We start from the raw sequence: 15736 nt of genomic DNA, 5'->3' as shown, positions 1-15736 counted from the left end.
TGTATCTTTATGCTTCAGTTGAATTACTTCCTTGGGAAAAATCCATAAGACAGAAGAATTGTTTTTTAAAGAGTAAGTTAAAACTCCCTGATGGCAGGAATCATTCTCATATATCTTTCTATTTTCTGTAGGCCTTAGTACAATGCTGAAAGTATTAAAGGAATTCATTAAATAAGTGATAATTTAGATTTGAATATTCTCTACAGAAAAGTTTGGTCCATGACACAATGGCTGATTCATGATGAATAATCTACTTTCATTTAACTCATTAAATGGAAGAGTAAGAGCTTATTGCTATAATGGTCAGCCTATTAATGAATATGCTGTTTATTTAGTTTATTCCTCACATTGCAAAAATGTTTGCTTATCTCTGTCTTGATAGGTTTCAGAGTGGAGGAAGAGGCAGTTACAGGTGAATGAGGCAGCACAGGGTTAAGGGACCTAGAACCGCAACAGCAACATTTATCTTATTCAATATCACTGTTTTTACATGAGTTTCTCATCTCATGACTAAGGGACTACACTTTACACTATTTACTATACAAACTACCTACCTAACCTTCGAAGGAAGAATTTATCTAATTAGATTAAAAAATTAAACATTGCCCTCCCCATAAATAGGCCTAATCGTCAACTTGAACACAAGTTAATGAAACAATTTTGATATTCTTTTAAAATTTTAAAGTGAAATTTTGCACAAGATGTTATAAAATTCTAAGGGCATAGAAACATGCCATAAATCTTGTGACTATTTCATGCCTGTGGGCAATATCTCTTTGTTCCAAACAATCTGCCTCTCCTCAGTGCTAAATTGGGAGCGTGAGTTATTTTTTGTCAGCCTCTTATTTTCAGTAAGTCTTCAGGTTTTTTTATTGACATGATTATTTAATTCTCATAATAAGGCTGATAATTGGTAAAAAGTATGAAGGAGTGAAATTCAAAGCAAATTTAAAAATTATAGATGCGTTTAAACATTAGGAAGGATAGATACAGGGTAGGAATAATACTGTTTAAATATTTCCCACATTCTGAGTAGAGTTCTTAGCACATGGTCACTATAGTCAGAGTAACAGATCACTGAACCTCAAGGAAGGCCTACTTTTTGTGGGTAAATAATACAGGGACAGAAATAGATTTCATATCACATGCCAACTACAATTCATTGCCAGTGGTTATCAAAATGTGGTCTTAAAAAGGATACAGAGGCAGCATCTGGGCTCAGTGAGAAGGAGTGCTGTGATGGTTAGTAATGTTGGTCATAACAAGGAAAAGAAGCAAAGCATACATTTGCCAACACTGGAAAAATTCAAACTACAAAAATGCTTGAGGACGTAAATGTGGAACTATGTTGCTGCCATAGCTTCCTCATTTCTTTATTTTGTTGTAATTACTACTTTCTTTTTTCAAGTAATGTTCTTCAAGTGGCCGAGCACTGTAGGAGAAAGTTGGGGGAATATACAGATTATGTGTTTGCTTCTTATTCCCATGAATGAGGGCATACTCATTTTCTACATCCTTGTATTTGCTTAGCAGAACATAAAATAACAGGCTGTGCTCTGCTACAAATTCTTTTTGGAATTTTAATATACTCCATTGATGAAATCTGGTAAGTCCAGAGAAAATCTATCTGGAGATGTAAAAACGTATCCTCTTTTGCTATAATCATAAACAGTGCGGTGGTTGTATACTGTGTAGTGGAAAGAACAAGGACTTTGCAGTTGGTGGACCTCATTCAAATTCCTGATCTAGTAATTACTTGCTGTGTACCCCTGGGAAATTTAGCCTCTTTGAGTCTCTGTTTCCTTACATGAGGGATGGAGATAATAACAGTGAGAATTACATGACATGACAGATAAAAGTGCCTAGTACAATGACTGGCATATAGTAGGCTCTCAACACATAGCAGTAATAGTTATTGTTGATAATGATTAATAGAACTTGTATCAATATTAGTACTGGTATTAACATTAGTAGTATTATATTGTGGTAACAGTTCATGTGAACTGAATTTAGATTTTCTAACGGGTAGAAGTTTCACACTTCCTGATGAATACTTAATATTCTGTCTTCCTTCTGCAAAGCTTTGCTTATCACTCAGTTACAACACTAGTTTTGTCCAGCCAGTTATTTCTCTGTCAGGAAAAACAACATTAAAACTGCTAGTTACAAAAATTAAACAGAACAAGTTGTCCATGACTTGGTTTATAGAGATAAACAATTTAGTAAGTGATGATTATGGACAGCCTAGGCAGCACTTAGCAAGATGTTTTCAAAATGAATGGAAACATTTCTAACAAACTGTTGAAAGTTATTGCCCTCAGAAGACAGCATTACAGGTGCTTAATTAATTGGATGGAGGGAGGTAGTACCATTTAGTCTTATAATGTTTACTTGCAGTTCTCTAAAGCAGATGATACTGGTTTGAGCTCTTCCTTACCTTCATGATTCACATATTACCAGAAGCCAAGTGCTTGAAAGTTCAACAGTTAATTTATACGTACTAAGGAAAGTGGTGGTTCCAGTTCCTAAGAGCTAAAATATTCTAAGATCCTTAATTATGGCCTAGCAGGTAGTGAGAATATTCCTATGTGCCTTGGCCTGGGTGGAATATGATTTCTGTCATGGACTGGTCCATCTGGTCAATTGTTGCCTGTTTCTGAATGCTACCTTTTAGCTGATGTTGTCGAGGAGCCCATAATCTATAAAATTCTTATCAGTGACATGCTGGGGATCTGGAGCAGGATTGGAAGAAAGAGTTATTTTCCTATTACACTGCAGCGTTGTCCAAAAGGCACTGTCCAGCTGACTTCAACCTAGTGCACTCAGTAGGCTATGGTGTATGGAAGAAACAGGGGTGGGGGTTAAGAGGTTGGAGGGTGAGTGCATAGGACGATATAGGTAGGGTGGGGAAGGTAGGGCTGGGTGAAGGGACAGCCATATAGTCATCAATCTACTTTGTGCTATTAAACTACCGGGCCCCAGATGTGACTCTCGATTCCATGGCAATATGCTTGCCTCTGGGTTGGTCCTGAGGGTCAGGGAAAGGGAGAAGAGGTGTTTCAAAGGGTGTGGCCGGGCACCGCTCCTGATGTCGTTCTCCATGTAGCCTTGGTCTCAAGCTGGGCCCTTTTCCCAGGGGCTGTGACAGCTACAGATATTTCTTTGAAAGGAGGTTATAAGGCATCATTGTACTGTAAATGAAAATGAAGGTAGTTTGAAATTCATGCATGAAAGGATGACTGCCTATATTACTAAGGTACTTTCTCAAATTATTTTTTACAATCAATCGGATTTAAGGTTGTACTTCTATCATTACATTCACTTATATATCCATATGCTTTCTTGAGTAGCAGAGAAAGCAAGAAGGTTGGGGACTTCACAGAGCTCTGAATACTCCCATGGGCGTGTGTCAGGCACAAGAATGTCAGCATTATTTGGAGTGGTTGTTCTAAATAATAAAAGCCTTCTCTGACCAACAATTTTTTTTTTCTACTGGGTATTCTGTCTTTTGAAAGAAAAATTACAGATATAAGGTCTATGAAATTTCCAATATGCTGGTATAAAATGATGAAGCTGTGGGTTTCGCAGCTTTCCTCTCCCCTCTTTGTCACCTTAATTTCTTCCCCTCTTACTACTCTGTCAAGAGAATGGATAAAACCTTCTCAGGTGAATTCTTGAGAAAAAAAGCAATTAGAGTGGAATAAAAACCATGGGGACCTAGTGGGTGAGAGAGTTATGTCAGTATAGGAGTGTGAGAGAACCTTGGGAGTTTGGGGATACTAGAGAAAAGGAGCGTACAGGAGAGTTTAATAAGAGCTGCTGCGAATTATACTCTTAGGCTCCTTTACCTGCTTGAGAGATACATGGGAGGAAAGACTGCAATTCTACACCCCATCATGTTTCCTTCGTCCAGCATCACTCTGGGACAAGTGACTGGGCTTTGGAATTTGGGGGATGGAGTGGCAATGTCACAGTTTTGTAAGCATAAAACAAACCAGGCATTCTGTAGCTAACATTGCCGTCCTTCAATCTACCACACCTCTTCTCCCTAAACGGTCTCAGTGCTCTGGGATCAGGGTAGGTGGGTGGCATTGCGGGTGAGGGGGTGGACAAGGGAAACCCACTCAGGCTGTTTTGAAAACAAGAATACTGATAAAGGTTCAGGCATGATACCCTTAGAACTCTGGTTCTTTTTGTTTCCCAAACAAGAGTATATTAAGGGTAGCACATATGTCTTTGTCAAAAACAAGGATAGCAAATCAGTCACAAAAACTTCCATTTGGTCCCCCAGAGATTAGACTTTTTTTTTTTTTTTAAGATTTTTTTTTTTTTTTAATGTGGACCATTTTTAAAGTCTTTACTGAATTTGTTACAATATTGCTTCTGTTTTATGTTTTGGTTTTTTGGCCACGAGGCATGTGGGATCTTAGCTCCCCAACCAGGGATCGAACCCACATCCCCTGCATTGGAAGGCGAAGTCTTTAACCACTGGACCACCAGGGAAGTCCCAGAGATTAGACTTTAGAACTGAATCAAACTGCCAACTTTATATAAAGCCCAACTCCTGGCCCACACGTGGCAGCGCCATCGTGGAGCCTGCCTTTCTCTGGCCTGTCCACTGGATTACTGCCCACCCAGTTAAACCATAACTTCTGGCCCTCAGTCACCAGACCTCATGTTGACTTTACCTCTGGATCATTTGGACTTTTTGATATTTTCTCATCTTAAATACTTTATCATTATTTTCCAAATATGATGAAGATTCATTATCTTGAAAAAGCACGGAAGAAATTGTTTTATCTGCTTTTCTTCAAAAAGAAGGCTCTTACCTGCCTGCGTCTACAGCCATAGAACAGTCAGAGAGCTCTGTTGACGGGCACTGGCTGTGGAGTCCGTTGACCCTAAACCACAAGAGGCTCAGATTAAATGATTTCAGGTTCACTCCACGATCCCTTTCTAGTAGTTCTTTCTCTTCGTTATTAAAGCATGCTCATCTCCTCAATAAAACATATAAAAACAAAACACAAGAAACATTTTCTCTAACCACTTCTCTTTCTTTTCAGATACAGATTTTTTGAGAAAACAGTACTGGACTTGGTACTGTGTATAGCTCCTCTCTCTGACCTCACACTCACTCCTCCCCCACTGAGTTTGTCTTACATGATGCTAGTGAAAATGCTCTTGCAAAGGCCACTCATGAAACCTAAACACATAGTTGCTAAATATAATGGACACACTTCATTTTTATCTTAAGGGAACTTCATAAAGCCTTGGACATTAAACTCCTTGGAACTGTCTCCTTTTTTTGGCTTCTAGGATACTGTGCTTTCCCTGTTTTCCTCATTACCTGTCTGGCTCTTCTTTCTCAGTCTCCTTTGGGTACACTTCTTCAACTCATTTCTTAAATCTTGGTGTTCCAAAGGTTTGCATTCTTTTCCTATTTCTTTTCATTCTTTATATTCTCCATGGGTTATCTTAACTACGCTTAAAGCTTCAGGTACAATCAATATGCTGATGATCTCCAAATCTACATCTTTAGCCCAGATCTTTTTAACTGAGTTCAACCTATATAAATATAAGTGCCTACTGGATATCTTCACTTAGATGCCCCACAGGAATCTTCCACTCAATATGCACGAAATGGTCTCATTTCTATTCCAAAAACTTGTCCTTCTCCCCCTCTCTCAGTGGTAATACCATCAACCAACTTGTCTAAGAAAGAAACCTCACAAATATCTTGATTCTTTTCTCCTCCTTCCTTGTTCACTCAATGACCAAGACACATTCGTTTTCCTTGTCTAGTAATAAATCCATTTTCTTATCTCCTGACTCCAGACTTATTCTCATTTCATAAGTCAGGCCCTGACCTTTCCTAGCTTGGATTGCTGAAAACATATAACTGTCTCTGTTTCCCGTCTTGTTCCTTGTTTTATACTTCTGGTTTAAATCAGCCCTAGAGTGATCTTTCAGAAATGCAAATGTGATCATGACATTCTCTTGTTTAAAATCCTTCAATGGCTGCCCATTGCTTTTATGATAAAATTCAAAATGGCCCCCACGCCCACTCCCACCATTACAGCTTCCTGTGCTGGACTGCTTTAGGGAAGATGGGCTAGAATAATAGTTTATTCTCTAGCTATTTCATGCTTGGCTTCACTTTACTGAGGCTGCCAATTAGTGATTTAGAGGTGAACTCTTCTATGCTCTGCTATGAACTGAGGTCTGTTTCAAGCAGTTCTTGAAGAGCCTTTGGCTTTATTGTCACTAAAACCTGCACTGACTTGAACTTGTGACCTAAAGTTGAACATCTGTTTATCCTGTTGGCCATCTCCTGAGTCAGGAAAGTATGCTTTGAAAATGATTTGGTTATTTTTAAGTCCAATTTGGCCTAAAGAAATATATTTTCAACTTAACAATATTTTAAATGTTATATGTTCAGACATAGATGGCGGTGGTTTTTTTTCTTCTACTCTCCCTCTTATAATTGCTTTTCAGAGAGAAGTGGGTAGATCTCTCAACGCTACTGACTTTTATAAAATGGTGGATGAGTGCTTTCATTTTCTTGTCTTGTCATCTGTCTTTTTCTGGTCTAAGCAATGGAAAGTAACAACAGCTGGGTGTGATCACATCAGCAGGAGACATCCTTGCTCCTGGCTGATTCACAAATTGCCCCTGTCTTGCTTGCCATTTCAAAGAGAGGAATAGGATATAGAATGGACAAGAAAATTAAAGGGGCTGCCCACACACACACACACACACGTAAGATTTTCTTCTTATAAAGGTAAGAAGAAAATCAGTAAGTCAAGAAAGGAATTAGAAATACCATAGACCCACACAGGAAAAAATATTTAAAAAGTCATTCAGAAAGATTAGATATGGACAAAAGGAAAGGGGAACCTGTTTTCTTGTGGAAAAAAATCATTTTTAAAAATGTTAATAAACTGCTTTTTCAGTTGATAAATAAAATATGGTTTATACAGAATATTCTAAAAGGTAGACAACTAGACAGTTATCAAGGCAAACTTTCTCCTCTTTACCTGTTAGTCTTGTCTACAGCCTGAAAGAAATTATGATTGTCAAGGGGAAAAATCAACATTATGCATCTTACACAAGGATGTCCTCTACCAGGGTGTGAAGGGCACTGGGATTGCGGATCAGCTTGTCAAGGAAGCTGACAATGTCAGTAAATTTTGGTCTGTGATTTCTCTCCTTCTGCCAGCAATGGAGCATCAGCTGGTGTAGAGATGCTGGACAGCCCATGGGAGCCGGAAGTCTGTAACCTTCTTCAATGGACAGAATGACCTAAATGCAAACATACACAGGTTATTCTCTTACTTTTGGGGACAAATAACACATATTCTAAGTTATAATTCCTTTTATACAGGAAGTGGAAGCCAAAACATTGGTAAGCATGAAAACTACTTGTGAGTACATGTGGTCCAGACAAGGATAAATACGAAAGTTGTGAACAAGAATTACAAGTATCTGCGTAACATCTGCTGACCCCCCTTGAGAGGAAAAATATGTTTTTTAAACTTGTGGTATACATATGGGAGGTTAAATTTCATCCCAATGTCCAGAAATAGTTTTTGTGTGATTTAGCTGGAATGCCTCAAAACCCAGTTAGGACATCAGGAAGTTAGTCTAAGATTGATGCATTTAATACAAACCACATGTGACAAATGTTTTAAGTAAAACTGTACTTCTGCAGAAGCACTGAATTCCTGATTCATTTTTTATCCTTTTATAATAATGTCAGTGTGTATTCTTTTTGTAGTCATCCTTCCTTCTTTCTTCTTTATTGTCTATTTAATTCTTTATTTTATTTATTTGATTGCACCGGGTCTTAGTTGCGGCAGGTGGGCTCCTTAGTTGCGGCATGCAAACTCTTAGTTGTGGCATGCATGTGGGATCTAGTTCCCTGACCAGGGATCGAACCCAGGCCCCCTGCATCGGGAGTGCAGAGTCTTAACCACTGTGCCACCAGGGAAGTCCCTGCCTCTTTAATTCTTCACTCACTTCTGTCTTTCCCTTAGTCTGACACTGACGTGACTATGAAGTCCTTTCAGAACTTCTAAGGTCATTTAATCTTTGAATGCTATCAGTGCCCAGCTTCAGGTCACAGAGCAACAGGACATTCAGCCGGAGTATCCTCTGGGCCAGTACTCTGCAACAGAACTTTCTGTGATGACGGAAATGTTCTCTCTGTCCAACATGGTGGCAAGTAGTCACATGTGGCTATTGAGCATTTGAAATGTGGCTAGTAAGACTGAGGAACTGAATTTTTAGTTTTAGTTTAATTAATTGACATTAAATTTTAAATAGCCACATGTGGCAAGTGGCTACTCTATAGGACAGTGTAGCTTTAGGGACAGGATAAGAAGCCAAAGTTAAGAGCAACAACAAGATAACTGTATTTTTTTTTTAGTACTTAGGAAATCACATACAAGATAAGGTAAGGTATTTATCTATTTATCTGTTTAATATACTACCCACTGGGAATTTCCTAACAATGCAATAAAGTTGACCTGGAATTTATGTAGCTTATTTTTTAATAAAGTGTTCAAAGGTATTCACGTGACTATTCTTACACTATCTCTGGGAGAAAGACAAAGGAAAGGGTTTATTTACCCCATTTTTTTTTTTTTAACATTCATCTGCTTTTATTTTAAGAAGGCAAGGAAGTGTGTAAAGCAGCTTTCAAAATTTCCCAATTGTTAAAATTTAACAAAACAGTTAAAAAGAAAAACTTTGCACAGAGAGGGCACTGAACTGGAACCACATTTTTGTAGACTAGGTGGTTCTCTGGGAGGGTTTTTAAAGGATTGTTGCTCAGGATTTGCCTAAAGCAGGGCAGGCTCTCTGAAATCCCCAGCCCCCCACCCCCCTAAAATGCCACCTTGTGAGGAAAAATGAAGGTCTTTTAAAAGGTGCATCTTATGGTCCTGTGTCGGCATCTTCCCCCTGCCCCTCAAAATGGAGGTGTCTGGTGGGCTAGGACCCAAGCTTTTCCGTTGATATTCCCCCATTTTTGATGTGGGAAAATTGAGGGACAGACGAATATTTAAAGACAGGCACAATTCAAGCTTACCTCTTCCCTGTGCCAACAACAGAAATACAAAAATGTAAGTGTAAATATTGTTATCAGTGCTCTCTTTATTGTACCACCATCTACACACTTTCATTTTCTATAATAATAAAAAAAAAACCACATCTCATTTTAATTTCTTTTTTAATTGACACTATTTGACATGACTCTAAAATATCTATAATTTATGCTAGAGGCAGTCTATAAAAAGAAGCAAAAATATGTCTTCAGGAACCTCTTAACTGCTAAGCTTTAGCTTTTTTAGTAATAGGGAATTTCTCATAATCCCATCTGTGTCTTTGTGACCAAAACACTTTAACCTGTCAGGATACTAGCTTTTTTTCTGTTCATTTTATATTCCATTATTGAATAGGATTTTTTCTTATCTGTTTTCTGACTACTTTTGCTACCAACTAGGCTTGAATTTTAAGACATTTTGCAACACATTTTAGTAAAACAGGATGTGTATAAAAATGTTTATAATGCATCAAAACTACTGTGGATAGTTTTGAAAAGTAACTAAGAAAAATAGGATAGAACTCCATTATAGAAAGACTTTAAAATCCCACCCCAGGAGAGCTCTCTAGTCGATTTCACAGTTACCTAATTATAAGTGCATAGAATAAAATAGATGACAAGTGAAGTTATAGTCTGAGAAAAAAATTAGCTCCCTTTATTGAGCACCATGTGCTAGATGCTTTGCATAGTTTTCTTCATTTACTGCTTAAAATAACTCAATATGGTAGTTATTATTATCCCTATTTTTAAATGAGAAAATTTAGACTCAGAGATGTTAGGAAACTTGCCTAAATTCACACAGCATAGGTGGTAGAGCTGAAATTTGAACTTTGTTCCTTTTAGCTTCCAAACTTTTCCTCTGGCTATTCCCCAGGAATGCTTTTCAGTTCTCATGATAACATCTTCCTCTCCAATTTTATATCAACTGATGTAATTTTAGGAGTGATGATTACCATTTTATCTATTGTCATACATCTGCTAATTGGGTTTCAATGTTTTTACTTGGATCCTAAGCTTTATATTCTGGGTAAATCAAAAACATATTTACTTCATAGTTTGCAAAATGTAATCTCTGGCTGAACAGAGTAATTTCTGAGTGCTTCTGAGTCCTGCACACATTTCTATTATTGCATCTGTTACATTGTATTGTAATATTTCATCTGCTTCCTCTCAGGATAAACATACTTCAAAGAAGGAATTATGTCCCTATATTTTGTATTCTCATCCCTTAGTATGGTGCCTGACACATTAATAAATGTTATTGACAAAAACAAAAGCTATTAGAAGAAATTTTGGAATTTGTCTTGATAGAGAGCAGACTCTTAGAAAACCTGGAGTCTCAAGCTACCCAAGACGGATTCAAAGCAGAAGCATGACAGCATTTGAAGTACCTCAGAAGGAAATATTAATAAAAAAACTGGGGTATCAAGTAGTATTGTTCAAAATGATATAATTTCTCCCTGGTTTGGCTAGACAACGGCCAGGTGAGATTGGGCCTTGCTCTTTTCTAAGACAGAGGGCACTGGACCCAACGTCAACTTCCTGTAAAGACTGGTGGTTTCTTACTCCTGTCCAGAAGGTTTACTATTTCCCATTTACCCAAAAGTCCTTAGCTGCTGGGGAGCTGACTTTTCCAGACAACTGCTGTAAACAGCTGACACTCACATCCAGCCTGCTTGGTGTCAAGCAGGCTGTTTACTCTCTTTTGACAAAGTTGCTCTCATGATTGGCCTGTAAGAAGACAGAGTGACAAGAAAGTGTGGTCCTTCACCTGGAACCTTTATCCATAATGTGTTCAGCAACATGTCTGGTCCCAGAATGCCTTTCTGTGGGGGAGAGTGGGAGGTTCAGGGACTCATGACATTGCTTCTTGCTGACCTCTGGCTTTAAAGCTTCCTCTGTCCTTTAACTTGTGACTTTGTGAAATATGTCCTGAGCCCTGGTTCATGACAGATGTCAAACATGAAGTTCCCACCTTATAGGAAAATATTAATAACAACAGTAACAACAGTGACAATAATAATAACAGCTAACAATTACTGAGAGCTCTTGGAAACTTCCAGGTGCCATTTCTAAATGACTTACATGCATCAACTCTTTTAATCCTTACAGTAATACTATGAGGTAGGTACTATTGTTATCCTCAGTTTACAGACAAGGAACTTAAACACAGAGAGGTTTAATTTGTTGAAGATCACACACGTAAAAATTCCGGTTTTGAAGGTAGCTAGAGAAGAGATTTAAGCAATATGATTCACGAAGATGGTTAAAAGACACAACATCTTTCTAACGGATTTTTAATTTATTTATCCAAACAGATATATATTAATCACTTAAAATATACTATTGAACATACCGTGTATAAGGGATAACATAATGAGTAAGAAATATTTCTGTCTTTAGGAAATGTATAATCTAGCGAAGGTGACCAGGGAGTCTGAATATGGTAAGTGCCATGTAGAACAGGGAGTTATGGAAACTTCTCAGAGGAGTACCTAACCCAGCCTTGGGGAGGCTTCTCAGAGGAGGTGAACTGAATGTAGAAGGTAGCAGGGTCGACTAGGCTACATGGGTCCAAGAGAGGAGATGTGACCTGATCAGGGAGTGAAAGTAGATTTCTGCAGCTAGAATAGAGTCTTGAAAGAGAGGAATGGTGAGATTTGAGGCTCAAAGGTTAAGTGAAAACTATATTTCTTGAGATCATGAATGATTTTGCATGCTATAAATACAGACTTTATGCAAAGGGTTTTAGCAAGTAAATGACATTAGATTTGTCTTTTGGAAGCTCACTCTGGCTGCAATGTGAAGAGTGCATCGGAGGGCATGGGAAGCCCGAAGGAGGCTTGCAGTGATCCAGGAGAGAGGTCAGGATGGCCTTAGTGAAAGCAGTGGACGTGGGGTACAAGAAATAGACTGATCTGACAGGAATGCGGGATTAGGGTGAAATTGGGTATGGAAGTAGAGGGAGAAGAGAAGAATGACTTCTAGGTTTTTGGCTTGGTCAACTAGTAAAGATAGAAGACAAAGGAGGAGAAGCAATTTTGGGGCTGGAGTGACCATGAGTTAAATTTTCTATGATCTTTCTGGTTTCGGATTCAAGTAACATATAAAACTTTGAGAGCTTATTATATGTCAATTTCCGGGCTAGGTGTTTTAACACAGCTTACCTTATTTAGATCTCAAGATACCTATGTGAGTGTGGTTCTACATATTTTGTAGGTAAGAAAACTGAAGCACAAACTAATGAACAGATTGGGTCAATATCACATAGCTAATAATGCCCTGAAGAATGGACTAATATTATCACCTTGGTAGCCTCTGAATCATGATAGTGGTAGAGAAAAATCTGTTCTGAGTCTTGAGCCACATACCTGACCCTTTCTCCCAGAATTAGCTCTTGAGCCTCCCTTACACATTTACACACTCCATGCTTTCCCTCTCACCTACTTGCTCATGACTTTTATGCTTGCACCTCCAGCTCAGCTTTCTCTCCAGATTTCTCCATCTATTGTCTATGGGACATACCACTTCATAGAGTTGTCATATAGGTGCCATGATTTTTTTTGTTCAAAACTAACCCTGTTCCTGCTTTGGCATTAATTAAATTAATTAATTAACCAATTAACTTTATTTTTGGCTGTGTTGGGTCTTCGTTGCTGCATGAGGGCTTTCTCTAGCTGCGGCGAGCAGGGCCTACTCTTCGTTGCGGTACGCGGGCTTCTCATTGCTGTGGCTTCTCTTGTTGTGGAGCATGGCCTGTATGCATGCTGACTTCAGTAGTTGCGGCGTGCGAGCTTCAGTAGTTGTGGCATGTGGGCTCAATAGTTGTGGCTCATGGGCTCTAGAGCACAGGCTCAGTAGTTGTGGCACACGGGCTTAGTTGCTCCGCGGCATGTGGGATCTTCCCGAACCAGGGCTCAAACCCGTGTCGCCTGCATTGGCAGGCGGATTCTTAACCACTGCCCCACCAGGAAAGCCCCTGCTTTGGCATTTCTGTCCTCTGAAAAGGGTACCATTCTTTTTCCAGTGATTTAGGTCAGAGATCAGGGAGTCATCTGGGCCTTTGCCTTTCCGGGTGCTCAAAATTAACTTAAGACACGTTGATTCCACCACCTTCATGCATTTTAAATCTGCTCCAGTTTTAATCCTCTCTTCAAATGATTTATTTTTCATTTTGATCACTGCAACAGCTGCCTAACTAGTCTTTTTGTCTCCCCTTTTCCTCCCTCAATCACCTCCCGTAGTGCATCCAAAGCAATCCTGCTGATGTGAAACTGTGATCACGTTCCTGAAATTCTGCAGTGGCTCACCATGACCCTGGCTCTCAGTCCTCACCTCTGGTTGCATCCTGTTTCCCCTTTGCTTTGGCCACTACAAAACACTTGCCGTCTCTCAGCTGGGCAAGCCGAGTTCAAGAGCAGGAACTGTTTCTTTTTTCCATATGTTCCCAGCATCTAAAACAATGCCTTGTCAAGTCAAAGAGTGAGCTCCAATTGTCATATATGTGATCTATGAAAGCTTTATATTAACCTTTATCTTCATTAACATGTCTTTTGTGGGAAGTTTTGTTTTATAGGTATTTCTGATTCCCTAGTCAAGGACTGACAGGGAGCCAGGAGCATATGGGGTGTTTTGTCTAAAAGACTAAATGAGGTTTATTGTTTTAGGATATGAAGGGGTGATAATTAACTAGAGAGAATTTTGTTAACAGTATGGTTTTATGATAGCTGTAGGCTGTCATCCTTTGGAGAAGAGTTATACAAGGTTATACCCTTATTTTAAAATGTAAGAAGAAAATTAAAACAAAGTGAAAAAATATGAAAATGACTGCAGTGATAACTTCTATGCAGAGGTAGAAGAAATTAGATTCTGTCAGAAATTATCATCTAAAACCTGGCTGGTTATTCTAAATAGATCGTACTGGTTCCTTGTCAATGACACTGCAATTTTTAGCAGCCTAGAATCTACACAAGGCTCAGTTGGGACACGTAGCAGACTGTTCTGCTCTTGCTGAATCTGATGAGTTTTCCAATTGTGTTGACAGTTTCTGAATCAAAGCAGGCAATGTGCACCTTTTATTAAACTAGGCAAACAAGGAGTAGACAGTCAATATGAAGACACCGAGATATCCCTGAACAATACTATTGAACAAGGACTGCTTGGGCTGTGCAGGGAATCACATTATTATAACACTGCTAAACAACTCCTAAAGAGAAGCACATTGAATTTAGTTATTTAAAAAGTTATTTTAAAAGAAACTGTCTCAAAATTTTAGCAAGGGCTGAAATATACACTAGTAAATGGACTGTGAAATGATTTTACTTCTATCTTCCCTCTAAATATTCATGATGGCTTTGTTGATGAATTTAATTCATCAACCTTAATTTCAGGTTGAAGGGGGATGGTGAAGCAGAGTGCCAGTATATCCTTACTTTTTGTGATAATGATTACTTATAGATATTAGGACATTTAGGTTTATAAAACAGTAATACTGAAAACACTGGTAATGTATTTTCCTAATATGCAATATAATGATTGTGTCTGCATAGGCAAAAGAAGAAAAGAAAAAAAGAAAGGAAAGAAGTAGTTATATGTCAATAACATTTATAATATTATACCTATTTTCTTGGTCAATATTTTTCAACATACAGAATTTATAATTCAGTGAAAAACAATCAAAATCCAAATGAAATTCAGTGTACATTAGAAAAAAAGGGGGACAGAGTGATGAAAGAATAAGATACAGACAGAAAATAATTTTTCCAAAGCTAATTTATAATTTAAATCATTAAGGCATGGAAACCTAAGATTTCCTTTCAAACTTTAAGATGAAGAATTTCTTAAAACCTTACACTTAAGACAGTTCTCTAACCTCATTTTTTGGAAGTTGAAATAGAATGTCAAGGATCTATAAAAATGGAGAGTGCTTGTCCTTAGTAGGTTACCACCTTTCAGATTGTTGAATGAGTGGACAAAATGGGGGAAAATATGAAGTGTAGGATTCATAGGTTAAAAGGTTGCTGATGATATGATTTATGGTTTGGAAAATCTTTAGCCCTAACAGTTGAAAGTCACACTTTTTTTTTTTTTTTGGCCACATCACATGGCTTGTGGGATCATAGTTTCCCAGCCAGGGATTGAACCCGGGCCCTCAGCAGTGAAAGTGCTGAGTCCTAAACACTGGACCACCAAGGAATTCCCAAAAGTCACACTTCTTGAGACTGAGATAATTAACACCTTCTAAGCAACTATGCTTCAGTTTTTAAGTAGTGGAAAGAGCATTAGTGAAGGAGTCACCTGAACTGCATTGTTGTCCTAAACTGTCATGAACAAGCTCTGCTCTTAGGAAAGTCTCTGTCTCCCCATTAAGAAAAGGAAACTGGATTCAGTACTTGTGATTGTACTTTTCAGCTCAAAAAACGATGTTTCTAGAGTCAGTGAAACTGAACGCTTAATCTGCAGGACGTCTGGTAACATCTCTTGATCTCCAAGTTCTGTAGCGTCCAGATCTAGATTTGGCTTCCTTTGAAAGGACTGTTTCCCACAGGGCTCCTGGTGCAGAGAGACAAAAATCCAGATAGGGACAGACTATATCCCAGTAAACTAAGACTAGGAAGGTTTGGGGAACCA

At 38.4% G+C, this 15736-nt stretch overlaps 1 protein-coding gene across 1 annotated transcript in view; it reads right to left on the bottom strand.

Annotated features, from left to right (window-relative positions):
- EPHA6 (EPH receptor A6) overlaps positions 1–15736 on the bottom strand; it is an 851091-nt gene that overhangs the window by 15210 nt on the left and 820145 nt on the right. Inside the window, exons 17-18 of the mRNA XM_082392247.1 lie at positions 7109–7302; positions 4830–4901 (exon numbers count right to left, since the gene is read on the bottom strand). Coding sequence (XP_082248373.1) covers positions 4830–4901; positions 7109–7302 — 266 coding nt within the window. The remainder of the gene's footprint in view (positions 1–4829; positions 4902–7108; positions 7303–15736) is intronic.

The sequence above is a fragment of the Balaenoptera borealis genome (genome assembly GCF_965194805.1).
Source record: "Balaenoptera borealis genome assembly, chromosome: 5".
NCBI lineage: Eukaryota > Metazoa > Chordata > Mammalia > Artiodactyla > Balaenopteridae > Balaenoptera > Balaenoptera borealis.
The sequence above is the reverse complement of the archived record's forward strand: the minus strand, read 5'-3'. Positions and strand labels throughout refer to the sequence as shown.